Below are 17,362 nucleotides of genomic sequence, written 5' to 3'. Positions count from 1 at the left end.
CCTGACTTTATTTCCCTCTGAGTCTTTCTCTGTGTGTCTGACTCTCTTTTGGCGTCTGTCTCTCTGTGTGTCTCTGACCCTCCCCGTGTTGCTATTTCTTTCAGTGTGTCTGTCTCTATTTCTCTCTGCCTCTCTCACTATTACTCTCTCTTCCTCCCTCTCCCTCTGACTGTCCCTTTTTCTCTATCTATGTTTCAGCTCATTCCATAGTCAGTGGAGGAGGTGCACAGTGTGTTACTGGGCTGTTTAGTGATGCTTCATCAGTAGAGCATAACTTTCCATTGCAAAACATCCAACTACAAAAAGCACCCCCACCTCCCTCTCCCTTTCCCTCTCCCTCTCTTGCGCTCTCTCTCTCTCAGGTTTAAGCTTATGGAAGTATTGCTACTTAACATGGCAAAGTACACACACACACAAAAACAGACCAATAATAGCACTGAGCACCTCTCTTTCTCTCTCTCCCTCTGTCATTCTTCCCTCTAGCTTCCTGTCACCTCTGCCTTCACACTTCTCTCCTTCTCCCTTTTACACTATCCAGCAAGTACTTTCAGACTCTCTCTCTACCTCTCTTTCTCTGTCTCTGTAGGGGGAAAAAATATGTTCTGTTACACCACACTATGGTTGTACAATCATTACTTATATAAAGTAAACATCTCTGTCTCCACACTGAGCTAAAAATTGAGAGAATAGTCCAGAGCATCTTGAGAATTATGACCAACCAGAATACAGCTCAACCTGAAACTGTTGAATATTTAATGTATCTGCACGAGCAGGAGGAATCTGTAATTCATGTTTTGTTTTGTTTTCTCCAGAAACTTTAGAAGATACAGCTCTGGAAAAAATTAAGAGACCACTGCAATTGTTTCTTAAATCAGCATCTCTACATGTATGGCAGCCATTCCATTCCATTCATATTTTTATTTGGAATTTGGGAGAAATGTTGTCAGTAGTTTATAGAATTTTATTTTATTATAAAATATTATTATTATTATTATTATTATTATTAATACAATGGTATCGTCAACAATATATACTATTTTAAATTCATAGCAGAATAATAAACTGAACAAAAATATCAATGCAAGATGTACAGAGTTGGTCCCATGTTTCATAAGCTGAAATGAAAGATCCCAGACATTTTCCAAACACTCAGAAAGCTAATTTCATTCATATTTTGTGCACATATTTGTCTACATCCTTGTTAGTCAGGTTAGTCGCCAAGATAATCCAGCCATCTGACAGGTGTTGCATCAAGAAGCTGATTAAACAGCTTGATCATTACACAGGTGTACCTTGTGCTGGGAACAATTAAAGGTCACTCTAAATTGTGTAGTTTTATCACACAACACAATGTCACAGATTTACATGTTCAGGAAAGCAAAGGGAAATATAAAGAAACATAGCTCTTGGAGCTAAAACGAATGCAAAGAGCTTTTTTCAATACTACAACAGCAAGAGGTCAATAAAGGAGGAAGTGAAACAAAGGGCAAAAATTGAAGTATCTTGGAAAACAAACAAGAGGTGGCAAATGTGGAAATTATTTCTAGGCCACTAACTCAATATTCCAAATGACAATTAGAACAGAGGATGTGCCAACTGACTGGAAGACACCAAATGTCATACCAATCCACAAGAAAGGGGACAAAACTGAGCCAGGAAATTACAGACCAATCAGTCTCACCTGCATCACTTGTAAAGCTTTTGATAAGGTTCCACACCAAAGACTGATCCTCAAATTGGAAGCTGTAGGCATTCAGGGTAATGTAAGTAGATGGATTATGAACTGGTTGATGTATAGGAAGCAGAGGGTGTTGATTAGAGGAGTCACTTCTAACTGGAGTGAGGTTGTTAGTGGAGTTCCACAGGGATCAGTACTAGGGCCTTTGCTTTTTCTAATCTATATTAATGATCTGGACTCTGAGATAGTTAGCAAACTTGTCAAATTTACAGATGATACTAAAATAGGTGGCTCAGCACAGGCTATTCAAAGGGACTTGGATAATATTCAGTTGTGGGCCGACACCTGGCAGATGAAATTCAATGTGGACAAGTGCAAGGTATTACATGCAGGTAACAAAAATGTCCACTATAATTACACTATGGGAGGAACAGAACTAGATGAAGTAACGCATGAGAAAGACCAAGGAGTCTATGTGGACTCCTCACTTTCTCCATCCACACAATGTGGGGAAGCAATAAAAAAGGCAAACAGAATGTTAGGGTATATTATCAAAAGTGTAGAATTGAGAACGAGGGCAGTGATGTTCAGACTGTACAATGCACTAGTTAGAGCTCATCTGGATACTGTGTGCAGTTCTGGGCTCCACACTTCAAGAAAGATATCGCTGCTCTAGAGGCAGTTCAGAGGAGAGCAACCAGACTTATTCCAGGTCTGAAGGGAATGTCCTACTGAGAGACTGAGGAACTGAACCTTTTCACCCTGGAACAGAGGAGACTACGTGGGGACTTGATCCAAGTCTTCAAAATCATGAAGGGCATTGACCACATCAAACCAGAGGAGCTTTTCCAGATCAGCAGGGACACACGCACCGGGGGACACAAATGGAAATTGGGCTTCAAGGCATTCAAAACGGAAAACGGGAGACACTTCTTTACACAGAGAGGCGTCACAATCTGAACAAACTCCCCAGTGATGTGGTAGAAGCTGAAAATTTGGGAACATTTAAAACGAGCATGATGGGGCAAATGGCCTCCTTATGTTCTTATGTGAATGGCATGCTGACTGCAGGAATGTCCACCAAAAATCCATAGATTAGGGCCTAATCAATTTATTTAAATTGAATTATTTTCTTATATGAACAGCAACTCAGTATAATCTTTGATGTCGCTTGTTGCTTTTGCATTCAGTGTAGTTTCAAATAAAGGAGTAGTACTTCGTTTGGCTGACTAGCGCCTCTAGCGGTGAAGACCGGAGATGCATTTGCGAAAAGAGTTGACAAGTTTCTTATTGTTTGTCTTCTCAGATATTGAACGTAAAAATAATAAACAAGATCAGTAACACATAAGAAAACAACCCACTAATGTATTCCTAACACGACCATTAAAGACGCAGTGCCAGTGACGCGGGACGGAGGTGTGTGAGAGAAGTGGGGGGAGTGAGAGACCCGGGGGCTCAGTTTACACCCAGGTGAGAGGAGACTACGTGGAGGTAGAGCTGAAGAAATAACCCCTTCCTCTCTATTACCAGCACCAATCCGGCACAACAAGGGGGGTTATTTGGTAACAGAAAGCAGACGGTGGGAATACAGGCACTGGTCTCTAAACGGAATGAAATAAGTGTCGGTAAGTTAGTTTGTGTGTGTAAGTGTGTTTACTCGACTGTAAATATGTAGTTAACTTTTTCTGCTAAATCTCCTAGCGACGTTTATTCTAGAAAAAAGAAAAGAAAAATGCACATTGCAAATCTAGCACTTTGTTAAAGAAAAGACGCACGGAAAATCAGTTGCCGTTTTTATTGTTTCCAGACGAAAAGACGCCATGCAATGCGTGAAAATGGACGGTGCACAAAATAAAGTCACGCCGGATTGACCCCCTCGTTAGTTTGGTGGGAGACGTTTAGAAATAGAAAACGCACATAGAAGTGGACTCGGACTTGGAATTCAATGCTGTCTGCCTCTCTGTTGTCATCTGGTTTGAATCAAGTCTGAAATTGGACACCTTGTTTATTCCCCTCCTCCTCCTCCTCCTCCTCTTCTCTCTCTCTCTCTCTCCGTCTTTACTTGGAGAAACTTGAAGTTTTCTTTTCCTTTTTTTGGGGGATAAACTTGATGAGTCAGGTTTTAAGGAAGGGGCATGTTTGCAACGTCGGGACACGTTAACAGCTAGTTACGCAAAGAGCAAAATACCCAGACAGAGAGACACACACACAAACCCACAGTTATTGCATGAGACACAAACTGAGGGAGGGAGGGAGGGAGAGAGAAAGAAAGTGGGTGGTAGAAACGGGTGTGAGTAAGTAAGGGAAGGGGGGAGAGCTTTTTATTTCCTGGTTCAGGAGGAAGACCTAAACGAGAGAAAGAAAGGGAAAGAAATAGGAAGAGATAGTACACAGTCTTGTGTGAGCCAGGTGAGCAATACCTGTCAGTCTGTCAGTTGGTCTGTCTGTCGAGCTTCCTGTCTGTTTATAAGTCTTAGTCTCGCTGTCTGTGTCAGTGATTGTTTGTGTGTGTTATTAGTTTGTCTGATTAATTATCTTTCTGTGTCGTTGTGTGTGTCTGTTTCTGGTACACTGACTGGCTGAAGAGCTGACTGAGTTAACTGATATACTGATTTACTGATTGATTGCACTGAAATGGTTGACTGACACACTGACTGACTGTCAATCAAACCCACAGGAACCCCACTCCCTTCCTGGACCTCCCGGCGTCCCCGATGATGGAGAAAAAGAGCGAGGGAGAGAAAGAGAGGCAGAGCGCGTGGGGAGAGGAGAAGGAGAGCGACGAGGCTGAGATTTGTGATCGGGCAGCCCCGACCTGGGGAAAGATGAAGGAGGAGGAGGAGGAAGAAGAGAGGTCCTCGGAGGATGACATGGGCCTACCCATCATGCACTGGGAGGCACTGAGTCTGCGCATCGCCGAGCTGGAGCGGCAGGAGGAAGAGAGGCGAGTCAAGGTGAGGAGGTGCTTGGAGAGCTACAGTCCAGTCCAGTCCAGCTGCTTTTATAGATCCTAAATCAATTATTCATCAGGATATTTGGAAACTCTCTGTCTCTTAGTCTACAGATGTTCCAGACCGGGGAAGTGTGGCGGGGGGCAAGATGGAGGAAAGGAGGGAGCGAGGGAGCGGGAAGGATATCTGGGAGGAGGAGGACAGCCTTCGTGTCAGTGCACTGACTTCAAGGTAAACCATCTCTCTCTCAAATTCAAATCGAGCTTTATTGACATGTTTACACAAGTATTGCCAAAGCATTTACAGATACTCTCTCTCTCCCCCACCCAGGCTCCAAAGTCAAAGGAACCTGCAGTTGTGTTTCATCAACAACAGTGAGAGTGAGGGAGAGGAGGAGGAGGAGGAGGAGGAGGAGGAAGAGGAGAGAGAGGTAAGGAGGGAGAATGAGTGGAGGAGGAGGGGAGAGTTGGGAATAGAAGAACTGGGAGAAGAGATATGGCTTGATAAAGGGGGTGAGAGAGAGACAGAGGAGTGGAGGAGTAATTACGTTAATTTTAATTTCTCCTGGCAGCCTGGCCTGCGGAGGGGCGGAGACGGTGGGCGTGGGTCTGCGCGGGAGGCCCCACCCCTGGCGTCTGTTGCCAGGGATGACTGGAGTGAGCGCCGGGCACAGCTGCGGAGGGAGGCGCAGGCGGCACTGAGCGCGCTCCAAGAGAGACGGACCTCTGCGCAGAGAGAGGTGAGGCGAGAGAGAGAGTGCTGGAGAAAGAGGGAGAGGAGGAGCAGGAGGAGGGCAAGTGTGATGAAGAAGAAAGGGTAGGGAGGTGGAGGGAGAGAGAGGGGGAAAGTGACAATTCTTCTGTGTGTGTGCCTGCGTGTCTCCCCTTGTCCGTCCCTACATCCCCCTGTCTCCCTGTCTGTTGCTGTCTCTGTGTCCACTTGTCCACCCTCTCGTGTCCGTGTGTCAGTCCAGCGCAGGCTCAGCGGCGGCGCTGAGGAAGAGGCAGCGGCTGGAGCGCTGTGAACTTCAACACCTGACCCCTGAGCAGCTGGGTACCCTGAGGGACACCCTGAGCCAGGCCACACAGGGTGAGCGCTGACCTCACTGACCCATATTGACCAAGCAAGGATTAAAGCCAACACCGTTAAACACCACCCCCCCATACCGTTTGATACTGACCTGCTGCTGTGCTGTGTGTCCAATCAGATCTGAGCTCGGAGCTGGTGCGGCTGCTGCTGATCCGGGACGCCCTGCGCAGCGAGCATGACGCCCTGCTGCTGGAGGTGGAGGATCTGACCTCGCCCTAATCTCTCACCCAGTGACCTCACACTCCAGACCCTTTCGGAGTCCTCACTCGTTGTGCGACATCACTACCACCTTCCCTATCAGCTGGAATGGCACCACCAGTGACATCACTCTCATCTCCTCCTTGCTGCTATGACGTAACTTTCATCTCCCTGCTGCCGTGATATCACTCTCAACACCTCCCTGCTGCAGCGACATCACTGTAACGTCTCACACTGCGGGGCTGTGATCCATTCCCTGCCGGACACATGCAGCCCGACTCTGACTAGACTATGGCGGTTCGTTTTGTGATTTTATTTGTGTTTTTTAGGTTTACATTTTTGCTTGATCTTATCTTTGGAGAAACCGAGGGAGTGGGGGGATAATGACTTCTTGACATTGATGATGCAATGACAGTACTGTGAGACCTCCCTTGCTGTGGTGGTGGAGAAGTCCAGACCGTCCAGTGTTACGGCCAATTGTTGCATTAAACCCTGCAGGGCTGATGGGCAGCTTGTCCTTCACTATCGGACTGACTCCAGTGACTCGAGTTACATCCCTGAGCACACGGCACTGGACCGTCCTGCACTGGCCACTCGAGGACCAGATGCGTAAACCACTTTCAGCATTGGAACAACCACCACTCCTGTCCCAGTGTGCAGCCCCATCACTGTGCGATCAATTTAAAGAGTGACACCGGGCTCAGCTCTCAGACAGGGGCAGCACAAGCTGAGTGGTAAATTGCTGTACTTCTCACCGTCTGGGTTTCTGGTTTAAAAAACGAAACAAACAGCAAGACTCATCTGTCAGCGAAGTGGAATCGGGAAGAATTGTGTGGGATCCCACTCTTGGACTTAAAGGGATTTATTTGGCGTGTGACTCTTTTAATAAATTCGCCTTTCCTCTGCATCGATCGCCTTTCAATAAACCTTTCATTAAAACAAAAAAGCTGTCAGATTTCTTAGAAAGAAATGAGCGGCATGAAATATAAGTAACTATATCTTAATAGTTTTTTTTACGAGGGAAGCATTTAAACAAATACGTATTTCAGGCTCTGATCTGTATATCTGGGTATGTGTAAAGACCCTGCAGAAAATAATCTTTCCATATATTTCAGCCAATCATCCTGTGTGTTTAAAATATACAGAAAGGGGGCAATTTTGGCCTGTGAAAAATATACAGAGTGCACGTTTCTACCATTTGTTAAAAATACGTATTTGTGTATGTATGGGTTGCACATACTGGATACATCTGACCTGCAGTGCACTCTCAACGGCACCCTGCTGCAGTGACATCACTGTGACTGTGGGGTGGGGTGGGGTGGGGTGGGGTGGGGTGAGGTTCGTTAGCTGGGCACACGCAGCCTGACTGGACTATGGCAAATATTTTTGTGGTTTTATTCGTTTTTGTTTTTACTTTTTAATTTGAGCTTTATCTTATGGAGAAAAGGGGGAGTGGGGGGCTTCCAAGGCACAGGAGTAGGGGACCACAAAATACAAACTCTAATTGTGGTTAATAAAATGGACCCGGCTGGATACTCCATTATCATTAGTAGAGTCATTAGTAGCTATTAGGTCCATTAGGAAGATATGGGGAAGAAATCTGCCCACAGGATATTAAGTTATAATCCTAAAATGTATCTAATCCAAATAGATAAGGATGGTGCTTAGGGTCTGTTTTCCTTCGTCCATTGGCATCCAGGATGTGTGACTCAGTCAGAGGACAGATGAGCAGGAGAGATAAACCCATCAAAGCATTATAATATTATTAACAGCATTATACAGGTGCATGTACATACAGTACAAAGCAAAGAAATGTTAGTGAATATCTTCAAGTGACAGTGTGTTCTCGACATCAGGCACAGGGTCTAAGGGCAGTTTATTTCAAATGTGATGTCAAAGGCAATAGGATTAGGAGTCTCTCAATGTTGCTCATCAGTGCAGGAGGAAGAGCACAGTGGAAGTTAGATTATTAATTTGTTTGCTTATTTGTGGTTATTTCATGTAAATACAATATGTAAATATAAAATATGTAAATAGTATATAGGTTTAAGAATATATAGTTATACAGAAAATATATATATACAGATGGGTGACAAATTAAAAGAAAAAACAACATCCCCTCTAAGGGGATAAGTGGACCCAAACCATGCCAGGAAAATGTCCCCCACAGCATAACAGAGCCTCCGGACCCCCTCACTGTAGGGGTCCAGCAGTCAGGCCTGTCCCGTTCTCTTGGTGTCCCACACATGCACTCGCCCACTTGTTGAGAATATGGTGAAGGATGACTCATCTGACCAGATCACTTTTTCCACATCTCTGTAGACCAGTGCCTATGGTTTTTGCACCACTGAACTCTCAGATGTGAATTTGTCTTTGTCATGAGGGTATAGGCACTGCAGCCCTACTATAATATCCTCTCTGTGTAGTTCTGGATGGAATGTTCTTGCTGACACAGACTGAACATGTCCTGCAACAGTCTCAGTCACCTGGGAAAGAGCTGCTCTTCTGTTTTTCCTTACATATTGCAGTAATGCAGGAGCGTCACGGTCATCGAATGTGTGATTTCGACCACAATTTCCAACCCTATTTACTGATGTCTTTCCCAGAGATCTCAATGCAGATTTAACTTTAGTCACTGTTCCTATTGAGTTGAGCGTCTTTGTGACTGAAGCTCCTGCCATTCGTGCCCCAATAATGACCCCTCTTTCAAAGTCACTTAGATCTTTTCCTCTTGGCATCTTGATCCAAAATCGAGGCATCTACATTCATCATGTTCCTCCACTCATTTACTCAGATTTTATCTTTGTCACCCGTCTGCATATATTTAATCAGAAACATAGATAACGCATTAATTAGCTTTGCTTAATGATACTGACCTGAAATAAATATTGTGGTGCTGTAAAGCAGTCCTGTCTCAAAGTGTCCAGGTGGCATCCCACCTTAATACATGAATGCCCACACACACACACATACACTCACCTAAAGGATTATTAGGAACACCTGTTCAATTTCTCATTAATGCAATTATCTAACCAACCAATCACATGGCAGTTGCTTCAATGCATTTAGGGGTGTGGTCCTGGTCAAGACAATCTCCTGAACTCCAAACTGAATGTCTGATTGGGAAAGAAAGGTGATTTAAGCAATTTTGAGCGTGGCATGGTTGTTGGTGCCAGACGGGCCGGTCTGAGTATTTCACAATCTGCTCAGTTACTGGGATTTTCACGCACAACCATTTCTAGGGTTTACAAAGAATGGTGTGAAAAGGGAAAAACATCCAGTCCTGTGGGCGAAAATGCCTTGTTGATGCTAGAGGTCAGAGGAGAATGGGCTGACTGATTCAAGCTGATAGAAGAGCAACTTTGACTGAAATAACCACTCGTTACAACCGAGGTATGCAGCAAAGCATTTGTGAATCCACAACACGTACAACCTTGAGGCGGATGGGCTACAACAGCAGAAGACCCCACCGGGTACCACTCATCTCCACTACAAATAGGAAAAAGAGTCTACAATTTGCACAAGCTCACCAAAATTGGACAGTTGAAGACTGGAAAAATGTTGCCTGGTCTGATGAGTCTCGATTTCTGTTGAGACATTCAGATGGTAGAGTCAGAATTTGGCGTAAACAGAATGAGAACATGGATCCATCATGCCTTCTGTGCAGGGTGGTGATGTAATGGTGTGGGGAATGTTTTCTTGGCACACTTTAGGCCCCTTAGTGCCAATTGGGCATCGTTTAAATGCCACGGCCTACCTGAGCATTGTTTCTGACCATGTCCATCCCTTTATGACCACCATGTACCCATCCTCTGATGGCTACTTCCAGCAGGATAATGCACCATGTCACAAAGATCGAATCATTTCAAATTGGTTTCTTGAACATGACAATGAGTTCACTGTACTAAACTGGCCCCCACAGTCACCAGATCTCAACCCAATAGAGCATCTTTGGGATGTGGTGGAACGGGAGCTTCGTGCCCTGGATGTGCATCCCACAAATCTCCATCAACTTCAAGATGCTATCCTATCAATATGGGCCAACATTTCTAAAGAATGCTTTCAGCACCTTGTTGAATCAATGCCACGTAGAATTAAGGCAGTTCTGAAGGCGAAAGGGGGTCAAACACAGTATTAGTATGGTGTTCCTAATAATCCTTTAGGTGAGTGTATATATATATATATATATATATATATATGCACACAAACTTTCACATATATACAGACAGATGCACACACTGTGGCAGAAGTCAACATAGTTTATACTTTGTTAATTAATGCAGGTAAATCAATATGCTCACTCTTTAAAGATGGCTTCAATGTTGTTTTTCTTCATTGTATTTTTCTTCTGTTACAGCTTGAGATTTGTAGTTGTAAATAATTATTTCTATTTAACTCCATCACTAAAGGTACACAACTGTGCAGTGGCCTTTGCTTCACACTATATACACATATACAGACACATTCCTTGATCCTTTCAATCCCTTTCTGGTGCAGCCCATTCAATGCACTTGATCTCACATTTTCATACTTCCTATGTACCCACAGTGCATACAGTAATCATACAGTGCTGTTATAATTGTAAACCAGTTTTTGTCTCCCCCTGGAGGTTGTCTGATGTATATTTATGTAAGTTGGTGAACCACCCGACAACGTCTCGGGACTTTTTTGTTGTTGTTGCCACAGAGAGTGAAAGGTGCTCTTTTCCAGTAATCTGCTCACAATCTTTATTCTTCTGTCCATTTTTCATGCCTCAGGAAGCTTTTTCAGGATGTATCATATTCCTTTTGCATATATCTCTGATTTTATATTATTATTTGAGGAATTTGGGTCATTTTGTTAACTGTGGCATAGATAAACAGTGTTAGCTTCGCTGCTATGTTAGCGTAGTCTTATGGTAGTTGTTATTGGGATAACTTGAGTCCTATTTCATGCTATCTTTCAGTATAGCTATATAAACAAGTCAATTAAGATTAAGAGGTTAGCGATGAGCAGGTTGACATGGATGGGCACAACCATGTTGGACCTGACCATGGGGTTCAGGACATAGATGGCCAGACAGATGACTGACACCTCAACACTCAGAATGAAAACATCCACTGCCATTACGAAGACTAACATGCAGCCACAGACATTTTCGATGTTGTGGCTGCCCGTTAAACTGCTGATCTTGTCATTTTGAGTTGTGCATCTTGTAACACGATAGCTTTATTCATCCTGGATGCTGATTTATCGTTCACAGCCCCAACCACCGCACCCACAGCAAGCAGACAATCCTCTAAGGACACTGCGCTGATGATCCCACACAGTCAGCTTCCCAGACTCTGCATCATCCAGAGAGAGAGATCCAAAGAGGGGAGCGGAGCTGACGATGGGAGCTTTATAACTTTATTATGAGCATTACATATACACATTTATTTTTAATACAAAGCAAAGTTTTGTAGACATAAATGACGATTGAGACACAACATAACTGTAATCAGTCTGTAATCACTGAAATTGAAAGGAGATGTACAGGATTGACACAGTAGCAGAATTAGCTCAAATAATTACATCACACCCCTCCCCCTCCATCTGCCAATCATACACATCCATCCCAGTACAGCACACTGTCTTTCCACTGAGGAGTCTCTGGCCAACAGGAAGTGAAGGTCCAGGAGTCCTGAACTGACTGAGGTGTGGGAGGTTCGACTCAATGTGGGATCTAGGAAGTGCTTATAGTTTCAGTGTCCAGAGATGGTTACATGTCAACATTCACAACTTTAAAAATCATAAAGCAAGCTTACTTTCCAAGTAAGCATAAATATGTCCCTGTGTTTTAATTCTCAAGTATTCAGATATATGCAACTTTAAATAAATGGTAATTAATGTCAGGTCATGAATAATGTTACATTGACAATTAATAACACATACAGAAGTTCTCAAGATTTTAACAATAATGGCATACAGTTTGACACAGATCATAATACTATGAATATGAAATACACATTTAAGCTTTAATTTTTCCTGAAACCAATATGATGTAAAAAGAATGAATGAGATGAGACTGAATGTCTGAGATCAAGTCCAGGGATTACAGTGCATTACCAAGCCCCTGTGTCTCTCTCTTAAGAGACTTGTCTACATGGCAGAGATAACAATTAGCTTTCTGCACCTTTCACAACTACATTGTCTTGGACTGACTTCCAGAGACAGCAGAGCTTTTAAACCCCTGTGTGTCTCATACACTGGTTTCAGCAGGAGACACAGTGGCTGTATTCTCCATCTCCTCCTGCTCAGCTCTGGGTGTCCAGCAGTTGGTCAGTGTAAACAGCCTCTGACAGCAGGGGAGAGAGCCCAGTGTGTGTCTGATGTTGGAATTGAGGAGCATATACAGCACAGGATCCATAAGAGGGTTTAGAAAAAAAAATGAAGAATGTGATTATGAATGAACTGCAAAGTTCCACAGTTTCAGTGTTTGAATAATACCAAATAAAATTAATTATCCCTAATGGGAGGAAGAGCACCGTGTAGGTGCCCAGGACAAGGGCCAGCGTGCGCAGAATCCACCTCTTCTTCGCATTTCATACAGAGGTGGTGCCGGAGATGGCTCTCCTGGTACCCACGTAGAAGAAAACAAGAAGGGGGAATGGCAGGAGGTAGAGGATAGTAATTTGAAGCAGAAAAATCATGTCAGGAAGAACATTTGTGAGATTGAAGATGATCAGGACAGCATTAACTGAAGAAAACACCCAACCTGCTGCAGAGATCAGTGTGGCATGCCTGACACTGCGGTGGTACCGGTACCACAGAGGATGGGCGACCACCAGGTATCTCTCAAGGGCAATGCACATCATGAACCACACACTGGCACTCAGGCCTAAAAATATCAGCACAAGATAAAATTCACCTAATATATTAGGAAAGGATAAAGACATTGCAACCAGCTGCAGGAGGTCGGCAATGAGCAGGTTGATGATGTAGATGGGCACCAGCATGTTGGACCTGATCATGCGGCACAGGCCACAGATGGCCAGGAGGTTGGCTGGCAGCTCGACGCACACAATTAACAAGTAAAATACAATTACAATGATTATAATAGGATCTTTAATGTCTGAATTTACAAGGAGGTTTGTACAGTTCATGGTGTAATTGTCAGTTGTGCCAGAAGAGTACATGATGGTCCCATTAGTACTGCTGGAGTAGTCCATGGTGTCCTGCTCTGGTCAGTGGGAGGCTAAGGTCTCTGACTTGTCCTGGTCAATGGGGAGGGGCCTGGTGTTTAGAGAACAGAAACCCATTAGAGATCAGAGAGTGTGTGGAGTGTCTGCCCCCCAGCTAACCCAGTAAGAGTCCAGACCAGTTGGCTTCAGCTCTTTGAAATCTCATGACCATTGAGATATAGTGTGAAGGAAGGTTTGTGTGGAAATATTTATTGAACCGGTGTCTCCAGGTGTGTACAAGAGCAGGTGTCAGGGACGCAGGTGGAGGTAATTAGCAGAGAGGTGCAGGTAAGGCCAGGTGAGTACGCATCTGAACAGCATGCGCCAGGCAAAGGAACAATAACTAAACACACCCATCTCATCCCATCAACCAATAAACCCAATAATCAAGGAAACCAATAACACAATCAATAAGAAAACAAGAATAATTTTAAAAATTAAAGAATCAAATGTGATAAATAAATCAGTGCAATTGTCAATCAAGAACAATATATAGTAAAACAATAATAATAATAGTGATATAATGAGTTTATAAGATGTTTCATTATTATTTATCTTGTCTTTCTTGGTTTCAAAGTGCTACCGATGTGTAAATGCTGCACACAAAACAGAAGTATCATTTATCTGTGTTTTATATGACCAAACTGCTGGTCTTACTTGTTCTGGAATCTTCTCAGCTCTATTTGTTTGCCCTGATTATTTAGCCACACAGATAACTAGAGATTCTGTCTGTGGAGTTGATCTTGTTTGTGTTTCATAAAGCTGCTCTTCAAGCCTGGGAGATACTGGATTTGCACTCGTTCACTTTGACTGCATGTTCTTATGACATATTGTGAGTTTTACAGTGATCATAGAACATCTGTAACACAATAATTAATATTTCTCTCCTTCTATCTGTCATGTCTGTCCTGTACATACAGGATTAAATCACTTCTCATAGGCATCTGAAACACACACATTACCTCTGAGCCTTCGATTAGTCAGTCTTATTAATTGGTTCTCAATTATATAAAGCACAGCAGCTGCCTTACCTGTGTCAGACTGGAGGATCTGTGGAGACAGAGCTGTAAGTGTGTCTGTGGGTCCCTGAATGTGGACTTGGATCCATTTTGTTGAAGACGATCTGAGTCTGTGATGGTGTTTGTGTGTGTCTCTGTGTATTTATATCTGAGTGTGTGTGTGTGTGCCGGTGTGTTTGTGAGTGTTGTGTCATTGCTGAAACTGACAGAGGAAGAAGAGGAAGTGTTGCTTTTCATTACTTAATGATGAGGAGGTTAACCAATGGCTTTCAATAGGAAGTAGTTGGTGACCACAAAATGCAATTTGTAAATTTACTCTCTGATTGTGGTTAACAAAATGGACCCGGCTAGATACTCTGAATCATTAGTAGCTACTAGGTCTGTAAGAAAATGAAACCTCCTGTAGAAGAGACTGGAACTAAGACAATTCAGGTTCAATTTGAATATGTCAAGGATAGTCATATATATAGTCAAGAATATGGAGCACAGTTTACAGGTATACTGGGTATAGCAAAGCAAAACTGATACAATGACTTGATGAACAGTCAACTTTTATGAGTTGAACACCTGTCCAGCGCCACCTTCCAAAGTGACCACTCCAACCACCAGTAGCCAATGGTAGCTTCCTATTAGCATACCAGGTGACAATGGAGCCCTCAGCCTCTCTCCCACCTTCCAGGGTTATGACTCTGTTTCCCACACTCATACCGCTCTGAGGTGATTAACTCACCCCTCCCAACAGCATATTAGACAGGCTGTCTCCTCACCTCATCTCTACCAATAGGTGTTGATGTGCTATTGATACAAGACTGGTAGACAAATAGTTCAAAGCTTTATCATCTCAACAGCATGATACATGTGGATCAGTACAAAGAAGAGCAAGGTTTAGTTTATATATAATTTTATTGCAGATCTAAAGTTTCTGACCCAGTAATTTGTTCTGCATGAAATAAGTCTTCATTTCACTGAGTTAAGGTAGCTTGAGGTTTATGCTCAGTCATCTGATCCAAGTAAGGCTTGAGTGTCTGTAGTGATCAGTGCCCGTCTGTGTCAGTGGGGGGGGTGGCTCTGTGTGTGTGCAGCCAGTGCAGCCACATGGTATCCCTGCAGCCCCTCAAACTGGTCCCTGGGCTTCAACAGACCAGCAGGGATATGAAGTGAAGCTGCTGTGCTGTAGGTGTGTTCGTGCGTCCCTGAAGGTGGACCTGAATCCAGTTTGTTGGAGAAGATCTGAGTGAGTCTCTGTGAGACAGAGAGAGTTTGTGTGAGAGTGTGTGTGCATTTGTGTGTACTGTATGTGAGCTGTGAGCTGGTGGAGGACATGCTGAATTTTGTATCTAATGGTGGCTTTCAAGAAGGTGTTGGTGACCAGAAGATTAAACTTTTAAATAAACTCTCTGATTGTGGTTATTTTTCCTGGAACAGACAGCTGATTAAATGGACCGCATTGGATATTCTGAATCATTAGTAGCTATTAGGTCCATTAGAAAAAATACGGGGAAGAAATCTGCCCACAGGATATGTAGTTAAAAGTCTAATATGTATCTAATCCAGATAGATGAGGGTGGTAGTCAGATCTGTTTTCCTCTGGGTAGCCTGTCCATTAGCATCCAGGTTGTGTGTCTCAGTCAGAGGACAGATGAACAGGAGAGACAAACCCATCAATGCTTCAAGCATCATTTTATTAACAGCATTATACAGGTGCATGTGTCACGGGTGGTACACAACGATGGAATCCAATATATACTCGACTATGCCACCCTTTTTATTATAGTGAGAAAAGGGCACCTCCACACCACCCAAACCCGCACTGCAGGTTGACAAGATCCTGGGATGCTCAACACAGACAACAAGTTAAAAATTCAATTATTTAATTATCTTCAACATTTTATTTATCGTGACACATAAACCCCACACAGACAGGTATACAGTTCATAATCACAACAGAAAGGAGAAGTATTTTACCAGGTACAACATACAGGCAACACAATTTAGTATCTCTAACACTGTCTGTCTCAGGATCCTGAAATCCACCTCCAAATCCACTCCAGGTTTATCCCGAGGGCGGAGGCTTCAGGACTCCTCCTGAGTATTCAACTCTTTTTTCTCCAGTAATCCAAGACACAGGCGAGTGCATCCACTGCAGCAGCACTTCCATCCATGATACGCATCTCCAGGGCTTCCTCACCTCTGTACGGTCCATTGGTCTTGCAGCTGGGCTGTAGGGGACGGGAACAACAGGCAGCCGGGGGTGCTCACCCCACCACACCTGTTCCCAGGCTCCTGGTAGGTGGTCAGGGGCACTGTATGCGTCGTGCCTACCATCTTCTACCTACCGTGCCCCAGGTGCAGAGCTGAGCCTCTCATCTCCTCCATCAGGTCATCTCATAGTTGCCTCTTCCCCCGCTGCCCACTCACCCTTCGGAGCCCACTGCCAGCACACTGCCATCTCCTGTCACTGTCCTCTCTCACTTCTCACTAATCTCTGGTAGGTCAAACCCCTTTTTAAATCACCTGTCAAATTCACAATAGAGTTCAGGTGCATCAAATAAGGTCTCCTGTCAGTATGGACTTAAAATTACAAACATACACATAGGTGTAGAGGGGGACTATGTTGAGAGAACACTAAATTGTCCCCCCCCCCAATAATGTACGCCCGATTATTGACAGTCCAATTCTGAAAAAAAACCTATGCCTCTGAACTAGAGGTTGACTGATTTATTAGTTCACCGATTAATCAGGGCTGATGAAAAGCTATTGGCAGGAATGAACGACGATAATGCATCGATCATTTCTCAAACTATTGGCTAAATATTTATTTTCAAATTACCATCAAATCCTTCTAACATAGCTTTAGTTTTCGCTGGAAGCTTCCATATCTACAGTGATTCTCAGCACAACAGTGCCGCGCACACACTACTGAGCGCCGTGATGAAACAAACACACACCCACTGAGAAAAATAGGGCTCATAAACGAATAAACATGTGTTTTACTAAAACCTTCATAACCAATAGAAAGTGTTTTTGAAAGCTGTGCTGCATTTGAGTATCCATGGTTTTGTTTAATGTTTATTCTTGTCATGACTGAAGATTGTCATATACTATGGCACTGATGCACATTTTTACTGAAAAGTAATACAATCGCTTTTCAAAATTAATAATAGTAACTAAAATAAAGCAATTACAACAATGTTTGCTGAAGATGTTAATTGGACATTATCGAGC

At 43.5% G+C, this 17,362-nt stretch overlaps 1 protein-coding gene across 3 annotated transcripts; it reads left to right on the top strand.

Moving 5' to 3' along the window:
• Positions 1-2,990: 2,990 nt before the first annotated feature.
• Positions 2,991-6,862, top strand: LOC136768456 (schwannomin-interacting protein 1). Of its 3 annotated transcripts, XM_066722682.1 has the most exons (8): positions 2,991-3,303; positions 3,486-3,565; positions 4,356-4,632; positions 4,736-4,860; positions 4,960-5,059; positions 5,201-5,368; positions 5,598-5,718; positions 5,837-6,862. In XM_066722682.1, exons 3-8 carry the CDS (start codon positions 4,393-4,395, stop codon positions 5,935-5,937), a joined length of 855 nt encoding a protein of 284 aa, XP_066578779.1. In that variant the 5' UTR covers positions 2,991-3,303; positions 3,486-3,565; positions 4,356-4,392; the 3' UTR covers positions 5,938-6,862. The 3 variants fall into 3 exon arrangements, with proteins under 3 accessions (XP_066578779.1, XP_066578776.1, XP_066578778.1); XM_066722679.1 differs by lacking the exon at positions 3,486-3,565 and having other exon boundaries at positions 2,994-3,303; XM_066722681.1 differs by lacking the exons at positions 2,991-3,303; positions 3,486-3,565 and adding an exon at positions 3,582-4,087.
• The last annotated feature ends 10,500 nt before the right edge of the window (positions 6,863-17,362 follow it).

Source organism: Amia ocellicauda, chromosome 14 (assembly GCF_036373705.1).
Source record: "Amia ocellicauda isolate fAmiCal2 chromosome 14, fAmiCal2.hap1, whole genome shotgun sequence".
Lineage (NCBI taxonomy): Eukaryota > Metazoa > Chordata > Actinopteri > Amiiformes > Amiidae > Amia > Amia ocellicauda.
This window is presented reverse-complemented; position numbering and strand designations above follow the sequence as displayed.